We start from the raw sequence: 25,950 nt of genomic DNA, 5'->3' as shown, positions 1-25,950 counted from the left end.
TAATTGTAAAGCAATCATGTTAAAACACTGAATGAAGCTGCATCTGAGCTATAGGTTTTGTTTGTTTGTTTGTTTGTTTTACTATTATTATTACTTTTATTTCTTTTCTCTATATTAACATTCTATATCTTTTTCTGTTGTGTTGCTAGTTCTTCTAAATCGATGCAAATGTTCTAAGAAATGATGAATATGCAACTATATGATATTAAGAATTACTGACTATATATGTAGAATGGAATGATATCTTATTGACTTGTTTGTTGTTAATTTTTTTAATTAATAAAAAAAAGTTGCCTACAATCTCATGAGGTCTTTTTAAAAAGATATAGTATAATCACTTTTGTGATTACATTTATTATTAATAGATATTCTTAACTTAATAGATATGCTTAAACCTAAGCTTTATAAGATAATACTCTTTTTGGTATTTGTGCCTTGTAGCCTCCCAACTGACTCTAAATTTCTTAAGGTAGGCACCGTCTTATTCACCCCTATACTTCCGATGCCCAGCACATAATTGGCACACAACAAAATAATTAAATTGTAAATAAAAGCAAAATGTTCAGTTATCTTTACTTGTGAAGATCACCTGTGCATACTTTTCAAAACTGGCAAACTATATTTGCATTTTAAAGCCAGCTACAAAAGAAAAAAAAAACCCGAGAAAGCAGGCAGTGTGTTTCGCTGGGAGCTACAGGCAGGTCACCTGCCAGTTAACTGTGAGTCCCTGTGCCATTTCCTCATTACCTTCATCCTGTGGAAACAGATCAAGGTGTGAGTTCTGACAAATTTTATAAGTAATTGTAGCCTTTGATGATTCTGAGATTAAATTTACTTGGCACATAACTCAAACTACAGGGTATATAAATCAAGTTGTAAGAAGACAAACCAGAAAAACAAGTTTCCAGCCTCATACTCTAGTGGGATAGAACTACTCAAATTTGGGATTATCTTCCTGCATCGTAATACAATTTCTAGAATTCATTCCAGGGAAAAATAAAATTCTAGGTTTTCATTAAGTATAGCTTCTTTTAATCAGGTTCTAAGAGTCAGGTGGCCAGCATGCGACAAACATGCTTTTAGAGTCTGAACAGATTCTGAATTAATGAGACATACAGATCTAACTCTCATTTACCTAAAACCATTAAGCTCAAAGAGTCAGGAGTAAATTTCAAAGAAGTTACTTTAAAGAAGTTATTCGTGGTACAACACCCCATCTAGGAAATCTCTATATGAAATGATGAGGCTAACAAAAGAAAGTGGGGGTGTGGGGGTGGGGTTAAGGTCGCCTGGGCATGGTAATATGCAGGGATCCCCCAACAGCATTTCTGCCGTGGTGGGGAACACGGGCACATGGCCCCACACATGCACACTCACGCACTGCATACAGTGGAGCCTGACCTAATGCACTACACAAAAACATGACCTGTCCCTCCCAACAAAACTTAGATTTTACAGAATATATTTCTAGTTATTTCCCTGTTACTGACAGGCTTGGAATTAGAAGGAACTAATAAGGTCAGAACTAAACTATCCCCCTGACCCCCAAACTTATCCTTCTTCCTGCATAGCCTCCACTATCACTCTGCACCACTCAACTACCCAGGACAGAAACCCAAGAGGTCCCTCTTCACTTCCTTCCCCCATATGTGTTCTGTTGATCAAAGTCAACTTCACCTTCAAACAACCTTGAATTAATCTCTTTGCTTCTCTCTTCCTTCTATCATTACCTTCCTTCAGGCATCTGTTTCTCATTTTGTCCTCTCACTTTATCTCCATGCTTTCTTCTGGCCTCCCCTCTGATCCACCTTCCATGACAGCCCCAAATCTGATCCATCACACCACCATCTGCCACCCTTCAAGAGCTCCCTTCACCTGCCAGATCAGTCCAGCCTCCACAGCCTGCCTTCTAGGCCCCTCAGGCTCTGACCATCTCTTTCCATCCCGATTCCCAACAGCAACTGGCCTCCAGCTATCCCAGTTCACGAACAAGTCCATAAAACGTGCACACCCTTACGTCAGGGCAGTTTTAGTAGTAACAGTCCAAACTGGAAACAACCTAAATATCACCAACTGGTAAATGTATAAACAAACTGCAATATATTCATACAACTCAGCAATAAAAAGGAATGGATTTCTGATATATACACAATATGGATGAGTCTCAGATGTGATGCTGAGTGAAAGATGCCATGGGTACATTCTGTCAAGAATACATTAACATCAAGAAGAAGCAAAATTAATCTACAGTGGTAGAAATCAGGTCAGTGGTTTTCCAGAGTGGCAGGTAGAGGGAGTGAGATTGGTTGCAGAGGGGCACAGGGAACTTTCTGGAGTTGTGGAAATATTCTTTATCTTGACTGAGGTGGTGGTTACACTGGGAAATAACATTTATCAAAAGTCAATGACCTGCAACCAATGTTAGCAGCAACATTTTTATATGTTGATTTTTATATCCTTCTAGAAATATTCCGTTTATATGTAAGTATGTACATGTATTCCTCCTCTGTATATAAATGGTGGCATACTGAATCAAAAAAAAAGTCAATGACCTGCACACTAACAATGTGTGAATTGTTTTATATTATACCTTAATATAACTGATTTCTAAAATATACCATTTCAAGAAATGCCATTCCCCAATATGTTCTGGTTTCCCCATGTGATGTTATTTTCTATATAAGCAAATATTCATTCATCAAGATTTCCTATGCAAAAGAATCAGCATAAAGAAAAGTATTAATTATAAAATACCCTCTTTTCCCTAAAGTAACGGTGTCACTTTTTCAGGGAAGAATGCAACTCTATAGTCTCACATTAGGCCCAGAGCACCATGCATGTCCAAAGATGGAAACCGGGTTTCCATCTTCCAACCCAGCCCACCTTCTCTGCCAATCTTTACTAGAAGAACCCAGTAGCATTATAAGCTTTCAGTTATAGAATTTGCTGTCCTTTAAAAGTGGAACTATTATACCTAAAACCCAACTTAAAAAATCAGGAGAATAAATCAATTTTTTGAGTTAGAAGAAACCTGAGAAGTTATCCAACTCCACATTACAGCCTGGGGTGAAATCTAAGGCCTAGTTCAAGATTTCCACACTGGTCAGTGAGAACCAGGATTAGTTTACAGTGTAATCTCATCCCTTTCCACAATCCCCAGATTTGCTCATGAAATCCAGTTGGTCTGTACAGAGCTGAAATTTATATCAGAAGATGAAGACGTCCTCACCTTGAGTCCTTTATGAGCGAGAGCGCGTCTGTAGCAGGCTTTCACACTCCCATCGTCGATGTGAAGTGCCTGGTCACAGTCCTGCTTTGCTTCTTCAAACTGGCCCAGCTTCAGGTGACAGAGAGCTCTGGTATGACGTAATGGAATTTAGTACTCTGATAGGTAAAGACAGTGTATCTGTACATTCAGACAGTGTGCTGGTTTGAAAGGATGCAGGACCCTTAGAAAAGCCATGTTTTAATCTAAATCCCATTTTGTAAAGGCAGAATAATCCCTATTCAAAACTGTATGCTTGAACCTGCAATTAAATCATCTCCCTGGAGTTGTGATTTAATCAAGAGTGGTTGTCAAGCTGGATTAGGTGATGACATGTCTCCACCCGTTTGGGCGGGTCTTGGTAAATTTCTGGAGTCCTATAAAAGAGGAAACATTTTGGAGAATGAAAGATATTCAGAGAGAGCAGAGCAGAACGACATAGCCACGAGAAGCAGAGTTCACCAGCCAGCGACCTTTGGAGATGAAGAAGGAAAATGCCTTCTGGGGAGCTTCATGAAATAGGAAGCCAGGAGAAGAAGCTAGCAGATGACGCCGTGCTCGCCATGTGCCCTTCCAGATGAGAGAGGAACCCTGACCATGTTCACCATACACCTTTCCAGATGACAGAGAAACTCTGACTGTGTTTGCCATGTGCCCTTCCACATAAGAAAGAAACCGTGAACTTCATCGGCCTTCTTGAATCAAGGTATGTTTCCCTGGATGCCTTTGATTAGACATTTCTATAGACTTGTTTTAATTGGGACATTTTCTCGGCCTTAGAACTGTAAACTAGCAACTTATTGAATTCCTCTTTTTAAAAGCCATTCTGTTTCTGGTATATCACATTCCAGCAGCCAGCAAACTAGAAAAGACAGCTAATAAAAATCAGAAAAGGGGTGGGCCACGCTGGCTTAGCAGGCAGAGCTCTCGCCTCTATGCCGGAGACCCAGGTTCGATTCCCGGTGCCTGCCCATGCAAAAAAAAAATTCAGAAAAGAATAACTCAATAAGTCTGTTTTTATACCACAGCTGTTTAGATTGAAACGATGTCTTACTCTAAATATGGCCTTTTCTTGTAAGACATGAAATTACAGCAGTGGGGACATAAGTGCAAACAAACTACAGCCCTCAAGGAGGAGACAATTAAAATCAGCAAACACAAAATCTGGACAGAGAGCTCTGAAAGCACACAGCTGATAACTGATAACTTAATCAGATCTGGCAGGGTCAAGGGAAGGGACACCACAATCAGGAAAGACTTCCCAGAAGTGACATTTAAGTCAAATCCAAAGTATGAAGTGAGGATTACCCAAGGCAAAAGCACCAGGTTGAGGGAGTTAAGGTGGCGGGAAGGGAGCCTCGAGGCCAAGGGCACAGCATGTGCAGAGGCCTGTGCTGCTGAACACGGTGCTCTCAATGGACTGAGAAGAGCTCCATCTGGCCAGAGTGCAGGCATGAGGCTGGACAGTAGACAGGCCAGGTAACTAACGGCCTTATAAATCATGGCAAGAAGGCTGTTTACCAGAGGTCCATTACCAGAGGGCCACTGAAAGGTTCTGAAATAGGGACTGACCTGTTTACTGTGCTTTAGAAATGTGACTCCAGCTGCAACTTGGAGAATGAAGCTAGAGGAAACACAAGACTGGGCAAGGCCACTGTGGAGGGTGCTGCAGACACCCAGGAAGAGTCAACAGGGGTACAGAGCAGGGCGGTGATGGGTGGAGAGAACAGGTCACACTGAGGAGGCATTTAGGGATGGGACCAGCAGAATTTACGGACAGGGAGGTCAGGAAGAGGGAGTCGTCAGTCAGGGGTGACAGCCAGAAGTGAGTACTGGGGGGCAATGAATGCTGGAGTATGCTGGCCTGGAAGTCAGAAGACAGATTGGGAGACGGATCATACGGTGGTAAAGAACTGGGGAGAGGAAGAAATGACCCAGAGAGTACACAGAGCAAGAAAGAAGTCTGGACATCCAGAATCCCAAGAAGAAAACAGAAAGAAAAGCCTACAGAGGGAGAAGAGATGCATGCAAGTGAGCTATCTGCTTCTGCAGCCGAGGCAAGAAGGCGCTTCAAGGAAAATGAGTGGCCAATTATACCTGTGCTGCAAAGCTCAAACAGGAGAAGGGCAAAAAAAGATCTGCTGGATTTAGTGACAACATAATTGTTGTCTAAAAGGCTGCCAATGGGGGGAAAACATATACAAAAGCAAAATGGTAAGGGATTAAGGTAAAAAAGAATTGATCTTTTTTAGCACAATATTGCAATATGCTTAATGCCACTGAACTGTACCTGTTAAAATGGTTACAGTGGCAAATTTTACATTTTATATTTGCTACTACAATTTTAAAAAAGATTTTTTATTAATAATTTATCTGAAATAGCCAGGATAGCCTGTGCTATGAGCCCCTACTCTTTAGGAGTCCACCATGTCATCTCAGACTCTACCACTCCCTAGAAAACCCCAAATCACCACATTCTAAATAGGCATCTTTTACTATATTGGTCAACAGCACCAGAGCACCATAGTAGAACAATCTACTACCCATTCCTACTACTGCACGCTATAAAAGATGATGGTCCCTCTCCTTAGAATTATAGAAGAAAAAGCACATTGCTATCTAAGACACTGCTCTGAAAAGCAACTGATCCTTGCTCCCACCTCACTCAGCAATATGTATGCTGAGCTGGCTGCAGTAAGGTCCAGCAGCCACAAAATGCCCAGGGGGAGCTGCCCCAGTCCGTGCAGCACCAGCAGTCCTGGGGGCCTGGGCTTCAGCAGCCCTCCTGTCCCATGAACACCTCAGTTCTTCACCTCCTCCAGAATACCTATGGTGCCCCCTCTTTGAAAAACACTCATTTAGGACAATTTTCTATTCAAATTCCCAGAACTATGAAGAAAAACTCTGGCATGGAATGTGTCTATGTTTTTCAGTCAAAAATATTAACAAAGAAAATACATAAAGTTATAAAGAACTTGCCTGTTTGTATATATGGCACACTCCTTATTGTTAATCTTTAAGCATTCACTGTATTTCCAAAGGGCATCTTTATAGTTTTTGTCCTTTACACATTGATTTCCGTCTTCCTTCAGGGTTCTAAACATTTTTTCATCTATGGGGACACCCCCACACACACACAAAAAAAAAAAAAAAAGAAAAAGAAAAGGAAACACTCATATAAGTACCTCCACAAAATCTTAAATATATCTAAGTAAATCCTCTTTTATAAATAAACTTGGCCACACACCATGCAAAGCTAAAATCTAAATGGAACAAAACATTGTACACAAATTGAAAACATTAACTGGCTATAAGTAAAAACGATTATATAATTGTGGCACTATTATTTTCAGATCAGTAAATAAAATACAACTAACTTTTATCATTCTACACGTATTAGCATGCTTTTTTTTCTGCACCAAGATGCTGGAAACATTAAGAGAGGTGAGAACGACCCCAGAGACAAGGCAAACGACAGCACTAGGGCAGCAGGTCACTACATGAAGAGAGATGGCCCTCCGACTGCAGCCATGCCCCTGAACCGCCCAGGGCCTGCTGTTACCTCAAGTCCCGCTGCCTTGCACAGGGCTTTAACAGTACAGGTGACATTTTAGACATTTAGTTAGCTTGCAGGTATGACAGAATTCTTCTATAAAATGGAGATACAAACAGCTACAGTGCTTGGCTCAATGACTATTTCATGAATAATACACCCCTGAAAGCCTGAAGTAGACATCTAATCAGCATCCCAAATTTTCTTGGGAAATCACACCTCCCCCACTCTCTGCCGCTGAGGTTCAAATAAGAGGCGCCCCACTCCCAGCCTATCTCTTGGGGTAATTTCTGTTTAACCAGTACTTTATATTGCTTTGGCCACAATAATCTAAGGGATGGGCCTATGAGATTTTTGTAGCAGCTTCTGGGAAAGTAGTTCACACTCTCTGCCAAGGCATTTGAGACTAAAAGTAGGAGCTATTTTGTCATCCTGTGGTACAAAGGGAGAGCTGGTCTGAGAACAGAGCAGACAGCACAGGGGAGACGCCAGTGTCAAGAGCTAGAGCCAGTCTCTGAGCCCAGAAACCAGCCAAACCTACAGTACTCAACTCAGTAAGAGGCAATAAACCCCATCTATGGCTTAAGTCATTATGGATTAGGTTTTCTGATGTCTGTAACCAAAGAAGCCCCAAATATTCATTACCAGAATTACAGGCTGTTTGTGTTATTGTGCAGCCAACATGACTGAGTCTCTGGTCAGAATCCATTTCTCCCTTCCTAGGGGTGGCCTGATATTCATCCAGCCTCACCATATACATGGTCTACTAGAGTGTCTTATGATACTTAATTATTCTTATTATTGTTAATACCACTCGAATTTAAAAGAGTTGCTATGGGGTTTACACAATCAGCACATATGCTAGATGTTTCATACGTCTATCTCCATTTATTCCTTAGAACGACCCCACGAGATCGTTATTAATATGTTTCCCCCATATACACAGCGACACTGGAGATGTGAAGTACTTCTTAAGACTATTTAGCTCAAAAGAAGGAGAAGTGGAATTCCAACAGGGGTCGGACGCGAGAGTTCATTTTGTTATCTCTCTGCTTTACTGTGAAGATAAATACCCCCGCTCAAGATAACCTTCAGAAGAAAGGGGCGCAGGCTTCCCACACCTGGGATGCCTGGCTGGCCATGGCTGCAGGAATCTCCCGCTCGGTCTGGGGTCGCCTCTGCTGCAGGCTGCCATGCTCGCACCTGTGCGGAGGTGGGCACGGCTGGGATAGGTGACAGCTTCTCCCGCCAGCTTGGTCCATCCACATCCATTAAAATTCTTGTTATTCTAAAAAGAAAATAAGTTCTGTATTGATCATACAATTTGCCTTTTATATTACTGACGATCATATCAAGAATAAAACTTACAAATGCTATGCAACTGTCTCTTGCAGAAAACAAAATCTTGAGCTGTTTTGTGACCACATAAACTAAAATGGCTTCAAAGGGACTTCAAAGTGCCATAAACTGTATAACTTTAGACCATTTTTAATCGAAATAATTGAGACATATCTAATTGGTTTAAAAGTTTGTTTATATTCTATAATATATATGCTATAGTGCATTAAAAGCAATGTATATGTATATACATATATAATATATATCAAAATTTTTAATTTTTTGAAAAAGTAAATATAAAACTAAAATTTAGGAGGCCTAGAAGAAATAGCTTCCTAATACTTATTACAAGTATTGATAATGTATTATTCCTGGGAATAATCACAAGTGCTTTAGAATTTCTATACCCAAACTGTATATTAAAGTGGTTTAAAACAGGTATACAAGATTGGCTGCTAAAACTGACAAGAGTTATCTGTCACATGGTTTGCTACTTTTTGTTAAAACATTTACACATGGTTAAGATAGTTTTACCTTGTATTTTTTCTATCTCTAAAGTTATGCACTTACTTTGTTTTCATATGAATAAAAACAAAAGAATGGGATACAGGAGTTTACCATGAGGCCCCCTGTATTCATGCCGTTTACTAAGGGCCATCAAAAAATTCACATTAAAATCCTTGATGGTCACTTTCTCATTATTTTAAACATATAAAATAACATAGAAAGGAAAAAAAAAATTGAATTATAGAATCTGGTTCATAAAAGGTGCTTCCCAAGATAGAGAAGTCTATTGGCAAGTAGCTGAATGGAGTAGTTAGTTTGCTCAAGGAGTTTCATGTATTCTTTGTCAGAAGAAGTTGTGTATTTATATATTGACAAATATAATACATATACATTACCTAGTTTCTTAAACTGAAATTTCAACACTGATTTTTGGTTATGATAGCAAACCTCATCTATTTTAGTGTAAAAAGATTTTTTTTCTTTGAAAACTAATGTATAACTGACTGCAACAGCAAAAAGAAGCTTTAGAAAAAGAATTTTCAAGCAAAACTTGTATTACCAGCAGAGAGGAAGGAAGAAGCAGCTGAAAAGAGATGATGTGTTGCCAGGGAGTAAATAAGTATGTGCAGGGAAATCTAACATATAAGATTCCTGGAGAGGAAGAGAGGAATATGATTAATGGAAGACAAAAACAAAATAAGAACAGATGTTTCAAAAATAATAAGCTGCTCATGTTTAACTTTCCAATAATGAACTGAAATGAGAAATCAAGCATAAATATGGTATTCACAAAAAGGAATAGTGAAATTTTTAATAGATAGCTTATATAAAAAATATGTGGCAAAACCAAACAAAATCTCATCTTCTTATAAAACAATAAATCAACAAGAAGTATTCAATTAAAAAATGACTGAGTCTTAAAAGTCAATTTGTATAAAAGAACCTTCTTGAGTACATTTTAAAAATATAAAATATTTCTCAAAAAGTTAAACATAGAATTACCATTTGACCCAGCAATGTCATCCCTAGGTCTAGTCTCAAAAGAACTGACAACAGATACTCACACAAAAGCTTGTACATGAATGTTCACAGCAGCACTATTCACAATAGTTTAAAGGTGGAAACAACCTAAATGTCCATCAACTAATGAACAGATAAACAAAATGTAACATGTCCATATAACAGAATATTATTCAGTCATAAAAAAGGAATGAAGTACTGATACATGCTACAACACGGACGAACCTCGAAAAGCCAAGTGAAAGAAAAGGCAACACGTGTGATTTCACACAAGTGAAATATACAGAATAAGCAAATCTACAGAGACAGAAAGTAGATAATGGTTTCCAGAGACTGGGGGATAGAGGTGAGGAGGAGAGGGATGAGGAATGCGGTTTCCTCCGGGTTGGTGAAAATGTTTGGAACCAGACAGAGGTGACAGCTGCACAACACTGCAACTGTACTAGAGGCCACTGAACTGTTCACTTTAAAATAATTTTATGTTATGTGAATTTTACCTCAATTAAAAAATAAAAGTCTAATGCAGAAATGTGAGTAACCATGGTTTCTCAGTCCCACTATTTCTTCCTTTAAGCCACCCAGCCTTATCACTATTAAAACTGGATTTCCTAAAACATCTTTTTATCAGGCTCTTCCCTATTATGTAAGCTCCTTTAGGCGCCTTCCCATTTTGTTTCACACAAACCCCCTAACTCTAACTTTCTCCTCCTATCTTAGAATTACCAGGCAGATGTTGAGGCAAATTAAAAACAAAGCCCCAAAGCACAGGAATGAACCATGTTCTCTCTACTGGAGAATTCATTCACCCAACACATTTTTATGGAGATCATCTACTATGTAAGGTTCTGCAGCTACAAAGGTAGGCAAAACACAATTCCTGACCTCATGGAACTCTCAGAATAGCTACAGAAAAAAGTTTAAGGAGCGAGGAGTGGGGGGATGGGGGGTGAGGGGGATGGGGGGAGGAGGGAAGGGGCGGGGGAGGGAGGGAGGAGGAGAATTTTAAAACGACGACGTGAAAATGCACAGTGTTATGGAGGCACTGAGGAAGGGAACCTAAGGGGAGTGGATGGAGTGGGAGGAAAGGTTAAGTCAGGGAAGGCAATTTCCTAGAAGGAAAGGAGAGCAAATCTTCTCCTGTAAAATGAGGCGGAAATTAACAGGACAAAATGGGGACTTCTAGGCAAAAGAGGCAGCGTGATAAAAGGCCCATGGGCTGAACTACAAGCACTCAGGAGGAGGTAGCAGACGAGGCACAGTGTGAAGACTGAGCTCAATCAATCCCACTCTGCCCCAAACAACCAAGATTTACCCCTTTCTTCCAGTCAAGCTGGGAGTAGGTAAGTTCTGGGTGACCCCAAAATAGAAAAGCTCCAGGGAATGGCTGTCAGCTCTGCATACAGATCTTTCCACGTTTTCTCCAAAATGGAGTAGCACCATGAGGGCAGGTAAAGCATGATTTTAAAAATGAATTAATCCAAATTGTACCTTTCTCATTTTCTATATTTTTGCTCTCTCTCCAACAACCACATCCACTGAGATGAGGATGGCCTGACCTTTCTCTGACCCCCCACTTGACAGTCTAATGCATTTCTGCACTTCGGGATAACTGTCTTATTTTATGTTTTCATACCCAGCTAGATGCTAGTTTGCTTGAAGACACAGACCATGTCATTTTTTTGTTTTTGTCTTTTTTTGAGGGGAGAAGGGCAGGGAGTGGAGCATCATATACTAGATCAGCACAGGGCACTGCTAGCACACAGATACTTGTAAATACTTGAGAAGTTATGCTTTGGGCAAAATGGGATCAGAAAGCTCACAACCAGAAATGTTACCAACTTGTACTTTCAAATTTCACCTGAAAGCAATATATGAGGTCTGGAAATTCTTACTTTCCCATTCTGACTCACGGGGCAAATAGGTATTATACAAATCATATCCAAATTTTTTTGTATTTCACCATTATAAATTAATATTCATCCTAGATGAGGGACAATTTACAAGGACATATGACACACATATCTAGCAGGCTCATCAAGACATCCAGTCCCCTGAGGAGAAACAAAAGATGTTTCCACTGACAGAGGTGTTGCCAATGGATATCTGCAAATTCTGTAGGAGGAGAAGATTTAACATGACAATTTTCGCTACATTTTGTGATTTTGTCCCATCATTAGTTCTGATTTATGACATCAATAAAAACATCTTCCTAACCCCACAGATATTTACAAATACTAAATTAAATTCTGTACATTTTGGGCATCAGATATGAGTTGCATACGCAACTATAAAAAAAGAAAATTAAAAAAAAAAAAAAAAGAAGAAGAAGAAGATTATACTCCAAACAGTGATAAATGGACCAGGAAATAAATAATAGTTATGAGAGCACAACTCAAAGTATATTAAGGATAGTTAGAATATAAGTTAGAGAGAAAGAATCAGTTCAGTTTAACAGAGTGAAAGAAGTCAATCTTCAAGTAAAATAAACAACACAGAACATGTCTACACTTGACATCTTTCCTTGAACAAGGAGGAGGTAAAAAAAATTCAATTCCATTATAAAACAACCAGACCTTAGGTAGCTGCCGATTAGATTACCTGTTAGTACTGTCATTTGCTATCTGGATTCCACAGTCTATTTGCAACACTGTTTTATAATCCACGTAAGCTTTCCGATACTGCTCTAAAGTTTCATAGGCCATTGCTCGTCGCAAAAGAGGCTTGATTGAAAATGGTTGAAGTTCCAAGGCCCTAAAGAAGACAAATATATTACAAATCAATTTTTTTTAAAGTTACACTAAAAACTGAGTATATAATACTGCAGTACTGGAATCTCAAATATGTATATATGTGTTATTTCACTTTGGGGACCCAGTAACATATCAGCAAGGCAAACGCAGGGTAGGAGAGCAATAAGATTTGCAGTTGCTTTTTCAAACCAGTAACAAAGTATTCTGGCATTTACTCTTTACCTACTAAGAAACGAGCTCCCTGACAGCAGGCAGCATGCCTCAATCCTCCTGCATTCTCTAACAAAGCCCAGCAAGACAAAGGTACAGTAGAGGCTTTCAACAGTCTTATCAATGGGTTAAAAAAGAAAATTCTTATTTGTACCAATTTAATAAGGCACCTTAGAATAAAACCATAAAAACCTGCACTGTCTTGAAAATCAGCTAAAATTTAATATGTTTATTACGGTTTACTTGCTGCAAAGGAGTTTCAAAAATAGAACAGAAGGGAATCAAAGAACTTAGCATACAATGATTTCATATCATGAATTCGTGAATGTTTTACTTTGCATTTTTCACTCTTTGAGATGCTTCCAATATCACTGAAGATATATTTCAAGGTTATGTTCTTTGGTTTTGCTTGAAGTAACTGTTTAAAGCTACTTCCCCACTTAATGTACTTCATTATATTCTAAAATAAAGCATACAAAGGATTGTATGTATGAAAGAAAATCACTGTAGTCTTGGTTTTAACAAAATGAACTAAAACCATCAAGTACCCCATGCAGAGAGCCTATAAAGGGCCTACTTTCTCTATTAATCTACTAGCCCATCTCTGCACCAGACTGTTGGTGATCCTATGCTGCAAGCAGTTGACCTGTGAAAAATTTAACTTGCATCAGGGAGAGCAATTTTGTTAACTCTTAGCTGCAAGTAGTTTATGTATCAAAAATTTAACTTCTGGGGAAGCATTAAGTGAGGGCTGCTTTGCTTAACTTGTGTTTTCCCAATAATCTCAGAAATCTGTTGTCTATTCCTGCCTACCATGCCTTGGCAAGGAAGAAGAAACGATGGAATGCCTCCTATGTGCTAATCACTTAAGACTTTTATCTAATCTCATAAAGACCTACAAGGTAAATATTAATCTGTCCAGGTGTCAGTCCTTTTGAATTTAAGTTGCATGAAGGCACAGGTATTCTGTTTTGAGCACCTCTATAATCCCAGGCCTAGATCAACATCTGGGCCATGAAAGGTACTCAACAACACCTGCTGAATGAAGCTTCAGAGTCTGCACTCTTCCTACCACAAACACATACAAAAACACTGCGAATAAAATAAATAAGACATTTGTTTCTTTTGTACCATAGAAGTTATTCTAAAAATGTTAAACCTAACAAGCAATCGATTTTAAGCTGCCAAGTTGTTAGGCTTGTGGGTGATTTTTCATTACCTTCTTTGTGCTGTACTGGATTTTTACATTGTTTTACAATAGGTATGCATCTTAAAAATAACATTAAAACAAGCAAAAATAATTAAACATTGTAAAACAGATCCTTGGGCATCAGGATCTATCACCTATACCACAGCCTTAAATCTAGATTAGTTTAATGCCTAGGGGATATAAACTATATTATAGATTCTAAATATGTATCTCTCTCACAACTACATGACCACTTCTCCACTTCCCAGAAGATTTCCAAGGCCCCAGTGCCACTTATCCAATCAAAATGGATCACAGTCAGTCTTGCACTCTCAAACTGAGTAAGATGTTGCATTTAATTTTCAACATCTCCCAGCCTAGAAAACATAAGTTTTCCCCCTTTTAACCACAATCTGAAAATAAATGAGCTTATGAATGGAAATTCCATCAAGGAAAAAAAGGGGGGAAAGTCCACTCATAAAAACAAACAGAAAACTTTTAAACCAGAGCTTACATAAGACACTGTCTATTCAAGTTTAACACCATTAAGACCATAAAGGGTCTTCTAATTTCAAGTCTCTCCAAGAGTGGCAAAGATAAAAAAAAAAAAGAAGAGAATTACTAAGCATCATTCATTTGCACTTAGTCTGTCAAAATATCTTCAACGGAAAGGCACCAGAAGATTTTTGCCATGGTTTAGACGACTCAATAAAGTTCTCCAGAACAGGCCACAGTGGCTCAGCAGGCAGAGTTCTCACCTGCAAGCCGGAAACCTGGGTTCCATTCCTGATGCCTGCCCATGCGAAAAAAAAAAGGTTCTCCAACAGAATGGGAAAAGTAAAGATATCTTGCTGATAAAAATTATGAAAATAAATAGTTATTTCCAGAATAATGGTTTCCAAACTTTTGTTTAAGAATCACAACCCCTTTCCATGTTTCACCCAAAAGCCTAAAATAGAAGCATGAGATTCTGTGAGGAGGAAAGGGGCAGGAACTGGGAATCCTTTGAAGCATCGCTTAAGAGTCCACTACAAACACCCAGAACATCAGTTCTTCAAACAAGCTGCAGGAAACACTGACGCACCCTGGAGTGGGCCCCAGGAGTGTAGGTATTTAAAACCATTAAAAATACTGGCTAAGTGAAATACGACAGACATAAAAAGGACAAATATTGTATTACTTCACTTATATGAAATATCAAGAATATGTAAACTCATAGAGACAGAAAGTAGAATAACTGGAGAGTTACTGCTTCAAGGGTACAGTTTGTTTGGGCTGATGAAAAATTCTGGAAATAGTGGTAACAGTAACAAAACATTGTGAATGTACTCAATGCTCTAGAATTGTACACTTGAAAATGGTTATAACAGTAAATTTTAAGTTGCGAATATTTCACAATAAAAAATCTTCCAAAATCAAATAGTAGTCTTTTCCCAACATGCATAGAAAGTTATTTTCATAGGTAAAAGACTGCCCTGGAACCTTATTTTAAGTTTTGCCCCGAAATTTTTCTTTTTAAATAAATGTTGACTCCTACCACCACACGTCTGATAAAAAGGGTGTGTGGAGCATAAAACAACTCTCCAAGAAGCAAAAAGAAACAAATGAAAAGCTAAACAACAGGCTTTCTTTAAAATATATAAAATCTCTTTGAAATGAAGGGAAAATATTTTCTGTTAATAAGCTATTCTTAGCTCATACAGATTTAAATACACCCATTATTTCAACATGTTCTCAAAAGCACGCCATAGCATTAAAAGAAGTTTGAGAATCACTGCTCTGGAGCAAAATCACCCCCTACTGAGTATCAGCTCCTTGCCCCTCATGCTAGGACTCATATGCTAGCTATCAAAGAAAACATCTAAGTAGGTCGGTCTCCATAGTGGTCAGCCCTGACCAGCAGAGCCAGATTCCCTGGCCCAGAATCCAGCTTTTATCTTAGGACACCTTACCTAAACTGACCCCTGCCTCCCTCCCTTGCTGGCCTCCTCACACTCTCCCCCAGGACAAGACCCTTTCTAGTCTCACTGGACACCATAGCTAGGCTTCCACCTACTCCTGAGACTGCACTTGAACACAGCAAAGTTTAGCTAGTAAATGTCTGCCTTCTTAAATGTTCTCATTTAAAGATAAAGTTAGTCTGCTGTTTTGCAGCAGCCTTAATTTAACTAACTAAGGAGTGTGAAACTTGCTTACTCCAGAAGACCTCAGACAAGTCTGAAGGGTGATGTACACAGACACTTGTGCTTAGAAGGTTCCTGGATGCAAATCATAGGTGCCTGGTGTCCTGCAAATGCATGTGGCCCTGTGAGTTAGATTTGAATAGTGGTAAATGTTTAACAACCAGCTCTCCAGGGAAAGAAAAAAGAAAAAAAGCCCAGATTGTGGTGTTTGCCGACCTTCTTGGTGTCACCACTCCCTCAAGCTATCAACCTGACATTCACCAACTTACAAAAGCCTGAAACTCGGACAATTAGCCAGTGTGAGCCAACACAACAGTGGATAGGGCTTAAAGTCAGGCCAAAGGGAATGAACGTATTATTAAATTCAAATATGTAAAACTGGCACAAATCCAAATGTCTTCAGGCCTCCTTTTTAAGCTATAGTCACAGATATAAAGAAGCTTCTACCCTTCTCAATAACCCGAAACTGTCAATGAAAAAAGTAGTAAATTGTTCCATTTATAAACAGTATGGCCACATAATTTACTGTCCAAACCAGGACTTTGAGAGTAAAAGGGGAGATACTGATAATTAATCCAGATAACAAGAATAAACCAGGACTGTCAGACAAACCAGAACATGACCTTGACTTTTTTAGATGTACCAAGAGTAGCTTCTTGGCAAAGGGTTCCTGGAGCAGGCTTATACTTAATGGTAAAAGAAAATAATACTCTCTATTAACATAAACATATTAAACTATCCCAGTATCCAACTTATTGAGTACCACGGGTAGGTATTGTGCTTTGAGGGGTAAAAGACAGCATAAAACATGGTTCTGTCCTCGAGAACCTTAAAATCCAGAGCCGTGGAGAACCCAAGTCCCTACAGGTGTGACAGCATGCTAGTGCAGGTGTTACAGATGAGCAGAAGATAGGGCACCTCCTCAGGCTGGGGCAAACAAGGAAGCAGAGAGAAGGTGGCAGCCGAGCAGAGATTTCAGAAGCAAAGATGTGCAGAGGACATTCCAGAAGGTGAGGATCACCCGACAAAGGTGCAAGACATGGGCAGGGTAAGCGTAAGGAACTGGGACAGGAGATCCAACGGGAACAGAAACCTCGTTTTGCAGGCAGCGTGATGACGGAGGAGTAGCTGAAAGACAATACTGAGCTACTGAATGCCTGCCTGAAAACAGTCTGAGAAAAGTAATGCTTCAGGAAAAGTTATTTTGATGCCACAGTGGAATGCAGAGGGCAGACACTAGTAGAAGGCTTCTCCAATAGCCTAAGTGATATAAAAAGAGCATGAATTTCAACAGTGAAAATAAAAAAAGCTTTACAGAATCCTTTTAAAACTGTCTCCAAATATGTGAAAGAGGAGATGTATAATTATAAATATTTATTAGTTAATCTACTTAAAAGCTGTTTAAAAATTAGAAAATTATATTTTACACATATAATTTTAAGAAAACTTAAGCAGAAAAATTTAGCAGCATATTAAATATTGCATTTATCGTATTGAAATTATAGCAATCTCTTGACAAACTTGAAAACATGCGGTTTACCTGTCACAATCTTGAATGCAGCCACTGCAATTTCCTTCTTTTAGGTAACATGCTGCTCTATTTGAATATAAGATACTTAGATCATCTGCACTTTCACTTCCTAAAATCACATTTAATTAAATACAGTTAAAATCATTAGAAAATCACAGTTCACCAGAATTAATAGACTGAGGTCTCCGGTTGGCACTGCAGTCCTACAGACTGCTGACAAAGCAGAGCTCTAAGATGCCATGTCCGTCCTCGAACTGGCCACACAGGGGAAAAGTCCATAAAGGACAGAGGCAAACGTGCCTCACCCGGCACATGCTACACGTTCCAATGTATGGTTCCCATTGCTCAGGTCACACACCATCCTTAAGAACCAGGAAGTAATTCACAGAGCCCCTGTCATTCAGGAGGTGCGGGCGCCCTGCCTGCAGTGGTTTTTGGATCCCGGGGACACAGCCTGCCGGGTCTCCGTAAACCCCAGCACAGCTCACCTGCAGGCTCCAGCTGATCTATCGCTGCGGAGTACTTGAGCGCCGCCTCCGCAAACTGCCCGTTTTTAAACAGCTCGTTGCCCTGGCTCTTCAGGCCGGCTGGGGCCCTTGGGGCGACCGGAGCAGGTGTACACGCGGGCGCGGCGGGGTCCCCAGCGCCCCGCCCGCCGCCCGGGTGCCCGTTGGCGCCGCCCGCAGTCGCTGGGGCCCGGGGTCGACCTAGCTTGTCTGCACCAGGTCCCGGCACCCGCTCCCGCCACGGCGCGCCCCTCTCCGGCCGCTTGCCGCCTTCGCGGGAGAGCTTCTTCTGGATGTTGCCCATAGCGCGAGGCTTGTCGGCGCACCTGGCTCCCGCCGGTTCGGCGGCCTCTGTGGGGAAGGAGATGCGGAAAATAAGTGCATCATCAGGACAAACTACCGAGAAGCCCGCGGGGGTGCTCCGCGGCCGAGGCGCGGCTGGCGGTTCTCAGGGGCGGTTTCACCAGGGCGGTTTCGCCCGGGGAAGCCCGGGAGGGCGCCGCCCGCGTCCGGCCGAGCCCTGCAGTTTCCGGCACCGCCCGCGGGGAACGTCAGTTCAGAGTGATTGACTGCGGAGTCCGAGTCAGGATCCTCCTAGCCTTAGAGTCTTCCCCGAGGACAAAGGTCTAGGACAACGACCTGAGACCAACCCCGTATTTAACTCTTGAAATGCTGAAGCGCTTGTGGCATGAAAACTGGCATTTCGAAATCATTCCCTAAAGTCCTACCTCTTCATCCAACCATACCTGTTGAGGTACAGCTTACAAAACCTTGTCTTTCCTTCCACTTTCAATTTATGACTGAATGAAGTTACTAGGACTTGGTGGACACAATTTAGGATAATTACTCCTTATTACAAAGGGCTGGGAGAAAGATAGCATTTAAAAGAAAAAGTCGATGTGGCTTATTTTTCCGAAGTAGTTTTTAAGTCATTTCAAAGTAGATTTAGCAAAGAAGTCCACATAAAATAAGCACCTAATTTTTAAGCTTAAAATGAACCGTAAAAACACATAGTTTAAAAACACACACACACACACAGTAAATATTCCATTTAAATGCCTTCTTCAAACTTAAACATTCCTTTTAACTTGACTGAGATTTCAGGTATTAATCATAGCTTTATAACTGATTATTAATCTACTATTTTTTAAATATGAAACCGATGTATAAATATTTCACTGATGGGTATCTTATCAATATTTAAAATAGAACAATTAATCTTTTCAAAGCGCTATTACGAAGTGCTATTAAAGAAACTTTAAAGCTTTCTCTTGTAACAAATACTAATCTGATTTCTAATGGATATCTGTTCCATTTTCTTCCAAGAATGGTAAAGCCAGGATTTGAAGCACAAAGATAGAGGGAGTAGAAAACCACAACTGCCTAAATGAAAATCAGTGAATGATTTTCTTAAGGCAAGCACCAAGTATTAAAAATACGCCACTACAGCCTTCTGTACAGAAGAATTGACTGTTCGATCCATTCAATTTGGATCAACCAAAAGAAGTTTGTTAAAACAAAAAGATCTTGCTATAGAGATAAATCCCGAGACTGGACCCAGTAGGATTATTAGAGCAAAGCTTCAGTATTCATCTGGTATCTGCTGTTCAAATCCCAACCCAACACAGAAACGATGGAAGCACAAATCAGTGTCAGTAGAAACAAGGGATAGTTTCCTTCTCCTTTTATCATATTCCCTCATGTCTGATCAATACTATTACTGATAAATAGCTGCCATATCTTTACCACATAATAAGGGTCAGGACCTTTACATATGCTATCATTTCCTATTATCATTTATCCTAGTATCATCATCCCCATCTTACAAATGAGGCAAAGAAGCAGCACAGAGAGCTAAAAACCAGTATAACTGGGATTTGAACTGAATGTAAAGCCTTAGCCCTTTCCCCACGATTGAACTGTCCTTGAACAATTCCAGCAGATCTCAAGAGAGGTGAACAGAAGTGATCTCAAGAGAGGTGAACAGAGGTTGGAACTTAGACAGTCCTGTTGGGCTTGGGGATAACTGTGGGACTTACTGGGCAAGGAGTGGCCTGACCCAGAGACACGGATTTGGGAGTTGACAGCACACAAAGGATCATTAACATAGTAGGTGTGGATGGGTCATACACACCCTCCAAAGGATCCCTAGGGACTTTTACATTTAAAGGATGACCCAAGGAAGAGGAATCCAAGGAGATAGGGGAGTGCGCAGAAATAAGAGGAAGATCAGGAGGACTTACTGCCTCAGACTCCAAGAGGAAGAGTGCTTGAAGGAGAAAGAGAATCTTTCTGACCTAATGGATACAGCAGAAAATAGATATATCCTTTTTCCTCATGAGAGGTTTTAAAAGTCAGTGGTAATTCAGAGTTAACACACATACCTTTATAATCAAATATTTTCAGGTTTGACTTAAGAGTACATGGCTCAGGAGTTCTGTTCTCTGCCGGAGTTCCAATCCCAGATGACTCATAAACGGAGAACTGAACCTAGTACTTTCTATGCCAGCATCCTGATCTATAAAACAAGGCTGATAATGATGACTGTATCTTAATGGTGGTATGTTAATGTAGATAGTATCTTACCACAATTAGCAAAATGCCTGGCACGCAGTAACATTCAATACACAATAAATAGTAGCATTAAGTGTTCAGTGACTGCCTCTGGCCCTGGCTACTAAGATGGTTGATTATTTTGTTTTGGGTTTTTGGCCTTCTTATTATGGAAAATTTTAAGCACGCAAAAATAGAATAATACAAAAGACTGTGTGCAAAGCTGAACCTTAAAGTTCTAGTCCTTATCATTAGAAAGCCTCAGTTTAGTTTCTTCATCTGTAATATAGGAATAAGGCCTTCTGAAGAAAGTTCAGTTTAATTCTATTTTAGTTTATTGTTTTGAGAATTGACATAAAAATTGGTAATTTTTTTAGCATACAGTTAACTGACTGTACGACTTTTCAAAATATTTTATTTTTTTAGCTGTTTTTCATTCTCTCCATGTTCTTTTCCTAGACTAAGAAAAATATTTCAAGACTTTGAAAAAAAATTTTTTACCAACAAAATGTACCCCAATGGCTCCAGGTTATTATTGATGTATTTTTAATGCTTTAACTTGATGCTTGCTTACTTTCTTATAGGTATCTTTTTAAAAGATGTTTTCTAATAAATAAAGTTAGGAAATATGGAAAATACAAAGAAAATTTAAAGTTCACTGTTTAAACGACTGTTAACACACTGAAGTGTATGTCTTTCATGTATTTTTATACATATATGTACTTATTAAGCTTTTGATATGTAATTTACCTTAAATTTTATCATGAGCATACTCTCATATCAATATTATTTTAAAACATTTTTAATAACTGCATAATATATCATCCTGTGGATATTCTATATTTACTTAGTCATTTCCCTATTACTGGATTATAAGCTATTGCCCCTATTTCACTAGTTTAAATAATGCTGTGATAAATATTCCCTGAATATAAGATGATAATATCTCTATTTTCTGGGATAAATTCCTAGAAATCAAATTACTTAGGTACACATTATGAGCATTTTAAAGCATAAAGTACTAGATTACAGCTGAATCACTTTTCTGCAAGGCTGTGACAATTTACACCCCCATCAGAAGTGTATAAGAATGCTTTTATGGATTGGAAAATTTGGTATTAATAAGATCACAATACTTCTTAAAGTGAAATACAGAGTCAAAACAATTCCAGCTGGTCTATTTGGAGAATGTGACAAGCTGATCCTAAAATTCACATGGAAATTCAAGGGTCCCTGAATAGCCAAAACAATTGTGAAAAAGAACAAACTTGGAGGACTCATATTTCTCTATTTCAAAATTTACTGTAAAGCTGCAATAATCAAGACTGTGTTTCTGGCATACAGATAGACATATAAATCAATGAAATAGAATCCAGAATCCAGAAATAAACCCTTGCATATGATCAATTGGTTTTTTTGTTTGTTTTTAACATTTTTATTGTGAAATATAACATATATACAAAAAGTAACAAAGGAAAAGAAAGAAAAAGCAATAATTTTCAAAAGTCAATTGATTTTTAAGGAGGAGGCCAAGATAATTTAATGAAGAAAGAAGTCTTTTGAACAAATGGTGCTGGGACAACTGTATATCCACAAGCAAGAGAATAACTTTGGAGCTGTACCTTACACCATATACCAAAATTTAATTCAAAAGGGATCAAAGATCTAATGTAAAACTAAATTTATTAAATTCTTAGAAGAAAACATATGAGTAGATCTTTAACCTAGGCTTGGACAATGGTTTCTTTGACATGACTTCAGTTAAACTGGACTTCATCAAAATTAAAAACATTTGTGCTTCAAAGGATACTATCAAGAAAAAGGAAAAACCCAAACACAGAAGGAGAGAAAGTATTTGTAATTCATAGGAGTTGATAAGTCTAGTACTCAGAATACAAAAAGAACTCTCACAACTCAACAATAAAAACACAATCCAATTTTTGAACAGACATTTCTTCAAAGACAAAATACAAATGGCTCATAAGCACATGAAACAATAGTCCACATTATTAGACAAAAAAATGCAAGTCACAACCATAAGATACCACTTCATACCCACTAAGATAGCTATCATCAAAAAGACAGACAATAATAAGTATGGGCGAGGATGTGGAGAAATTGGAACTTTCATATATTGCTGGTGGGAATGTCAAGTGGTACAGCTGCTTTGGAAAACGGTTTGTCAGTTCCTCAAACTATTAACATAGTGTTACCACATGACCCAGCAATTCCACTCCTAGGTGGAATTGAAAACATATATCCAACACAAAAATTTGTACATAAATGTTCACAGTAGCATTATTCATAATACTCAAAAAGTGGAAACAACCAAGTTGTCCATTACCTGATGAATGGATAAACAAAATGCAGTATATCCATATGATGGAACATTCAGCCATAGAAAGGAAAGATGTATTAATGTAAAGAAGGATTTTATAAAACTTAACAGTAGCTAACTTTTCTTATGTAAAGAAGGATTTTATAAAGAAAAGAGTTATGGGCCCCATCAGGCTAAAACAACCCAGGACTTCCCAGGGGCGGTTATCTGCTGCCTTTGTTATGCAAGGTTTTCTGCTGCCTTGGTTATGCAAGGTTGTAACTGTCGGAGAAAGTTTATCTAAGAATGCAACTGAGAAGGTTGAGTAAGGGAGTTTTGCACGAGACAGCTCCCATGACTCATGCGCGAAAAATGTTTGTTATCTGCTTCTTGCAAAATGTTCGTTATCTACTTCCTGCATAAAGCAGAACCTGTAACTAATGTTCAACCCTCAAACCCCACACCCTTATCCTGGCCCTCAAAAGGCTTCCCAAAACCCAGGTTCGGGGCTCTCTGTTCCTGCGTGTTCAGTGAGCCCCACGCATGTGTGGTAAATAAACCCCTTGCGTGTTGCATGAGAGAACGTCTCTTGGAGTCCTCCTTTGCGCGGCAAAACTCTCAAATTCTTACATTTGGAGGTCCCACCGAGATCGGCTCTTCGTAGGGGAAGGCTCCAACAGCTCTTTCTCTCGGGGTAAGTAAGGCCTTTTTGTCTGAGGTGCGATCGCTTAGTCTGTCAGACTGGCAGTGACTGTCGGGGAGTCGCGTGAGCACTCCCTGACCGCAACCGACAGACGTGTCCAGGGGTTGCAGGTCACTCTCCCGAGGGACGCCTCGGGATTGGGGGACCTCCGGGGACGCCTGGAGGCTTCCTACAGGGCCGACTCTGATTCTGTTTCCCTTCTGACGGGGGGAGACTCGATCACAGTCATCGGGCCAGTCTGAGCTGTGTCTCTGAAACTGTGTAAACGTGGTGTGCCGGCTCTGTGTGTGTCTGTCTGTATTTGTGTGTTAGGAATTGTTTTTGTTTTACCAAAGATGGGTCAGGGAATGTCGACTCCACTTTCTCTGACCTTAAGACACTGGTCGGAGGTCAGGGAAAGAGGTCAGAATCTATCTCTTATTGTAAAGAAAGGCAAATGGCAGACCTTCTGCTCGGCCGAGTGGCCCTCCTTTAACGTGGAATGGCCTCGTGAAGGAACTTTTCATCTACCCTTGATTCGGGCCGTCAAGTCAGTCATCTTCCGCCCTGACCCGTATGGCCACCCGGACCAGCAGCCCTACATCATGGTTTGGCAGGACCTGTGTGAAAACCCACCTCCATGGGTAAAGCCATTTCTTACTCCTCTTGGTCAACATGACTCTCCCTCTGTACTCCCAATCAAGGTGCCGGGTCCTTCTCAAGCTCCGAAACTCTATCCTTCTTTGTCTCCTGCAGTCCTACCGGAATCCCAATCGGATCTAATCCTCTTCGATGCAGGTCCTTCTTCCCCTCCTCCCTACCCTTCAGCTCCGGTACAGGACCCCCCTTCTCTTAGCTCACCTTCTCCCTCCTCTAGTTCTCTCTCCCCGCCCTCTTCCATTTCCTCTCCGCAGGTTCACCAACAGACGATCCCAGATGAACCAGGACCGGCACATAGTACACGAAGCAGACGAGCACTAAGCCCATCTGATGTGGCGGTCACTCTCCCCCTCAGACCGTATGGGCCTCCAGTGGATGACGGACACGGGGGAGAAATGCCCGCTCTACAATACTGGCCCTTTTCCTCCTCTGACTTATATAATTGGAAAAATAATAACCCTCCTTTTTCCGAGGCTCCCACTAGGCTGACTGGATTGGTGGAGTCCCTTATGTTCTCTCACCAGCCCACTTGGGATGATTGTCAACAACTCCTGGGGACTCTCTTCACCACGGAGGAGCGAGATCGGATCCTACTGGAAGCCAGGAAGCAAGTTCCTGGACAAGACGGGAGACCCACCCAACTCCAGCATGTCATCGACGATCGGTTCCCGCTGCGCCGCCCTAATTGGGACCCGAACACCTCTGAAGGTAGGGAGCATCTGTCCATCTATCGCCAGACTCTAGTAGCGGGTCTCCGAGCAGCCGCACGCCGGCCCACCAATTTGGCCAAGGTAAGAGAGGTTATTCAGGGAGCGGACGAATCACCCTCAGTCTTTTTAGAAAAACTAATGGAAGCATACCGTAGGTATACTCCCTTTGACCCTCAATCGGAGGATCAAAGAGCCTCAGTGGCCATGGCCTTTATCGGCCAATCAGCTCCAGATATTAGACGCAAGCTGCAGCGCTTAGAGGGGTTGCAGGACCTAGCCTTGCGAGATTTAGTCAAAGAAGCTGAAAAAGTGTTTTATAAGAGAGAAACAGAGGAGGAAAAAGAACAAAGGAGAGAGAGAGAGAGAGAGGAAAAAGAGTTGGTAAGAGAGAAAAGGAGAACAAAAGAATTAACAAAGATCCTGGCCACAGTAGTTGAAAGAAACACTGAAGGTAGAGGACGAGCTGGAGAAAATCCCTCTGGTCGGCGTTATTGTACCCCTCTTAGTCCAGACCAGTGCGCCTACTGCAAAGAAACTGGGCACTGGGCCAAAAACTGTCCGAAAAAACGGAGGGGTACTAGGCCCCCAAATTGGCAACAACCGGCCACATTGGCTCTAGAAAGTGAGGACTAGGGGAGTCAGGGCTCGGCACCCCTCCCCGAGCTCAGGGTAAAATTTAATGTGGAGGGGGTACCAATTAATTTTGAAGTCGACACAGGAGCAGTAGTGTCGGCCCTCCAAGAACCTATAGGCCCACTCTCTACAAAAAGGTCCTTAGTGCGGGGAGCAAATGGCAGTCGCTACCGCGCCTGGACTACCAAAAGAACCATGGACCTGGGGAAGGGGAAGGTTCAACACTCCTTCCTAGTTATCCCTGAGTGCCCTGCCCCGCTTATGGGAAGAGACTTGTTAACTAAACTAAGGGCGAGAATCACCTTCAATCCTAAGGGGCCAAAGGTGGAATTTTTAAACCCGC

At 40.4% G+C, this 25,950-nt stretch overlaps 1 protein-coding gene across 1 annotated transcript in view; it reads right to left on the bottom strand.

Moving 5' to 3' along the window:
- The window catches only part of SPAG1 (sperm associated antigen 1), a 97,078-nt gene that overhangs the window by 6,258 nt on the left and 64,870 nt on the right, over window positions 1-25,950 (bottom strand). The window contains exons 10-15 of the mRNA XM_077167353.1: window positions 18,035-18,403; window positions 17,556-17,655; window positions 12,282-12,434; window positions 7,940-8,106; window positions 6,245-6,377; window positions 3,230-3,356 (exon numbers count right to left, since the gene is read on the bottom strand). Coding sequence (XP_077023468.1) covers window positions 3,230-3,356; window positions 6,245-6,377; window positions 7,940-8,106; window positions 12,282-12,434; window positions 17,556-17,655; window positions 18,035-18,403 — 1,049 coding nt within the window. The remainder of the gene's footprint in view (window positions 1-3,229; window positions 3,357-6,244; window positions 6,378-7,939; window positions 8,107-12,281; window positions 12,435-17,555; window positions 17,656-18,034; window positions 18,404-25,950) is intronic.

Source organism: Tamandua tetradactyla, chromosome 6 (genome assembly GCF_023851605.1).
Source record: "Tamandua tetradactyla isolate mTamTet1 chromosome 6, mTamTet1.pri, whole genome shotgun sequence".
NCBI classification, from domain to species: Eukaryota; Metazoa; Chordata; class Mammalia; order Pilosa; family Myrmecophagidae; genus Tamandua; species Tamandua tetradactyla.
Note: the sequence above shows the minus strand (reverse complement) of the source record. Positions and strands in the feature narration are given on the sequence as shown.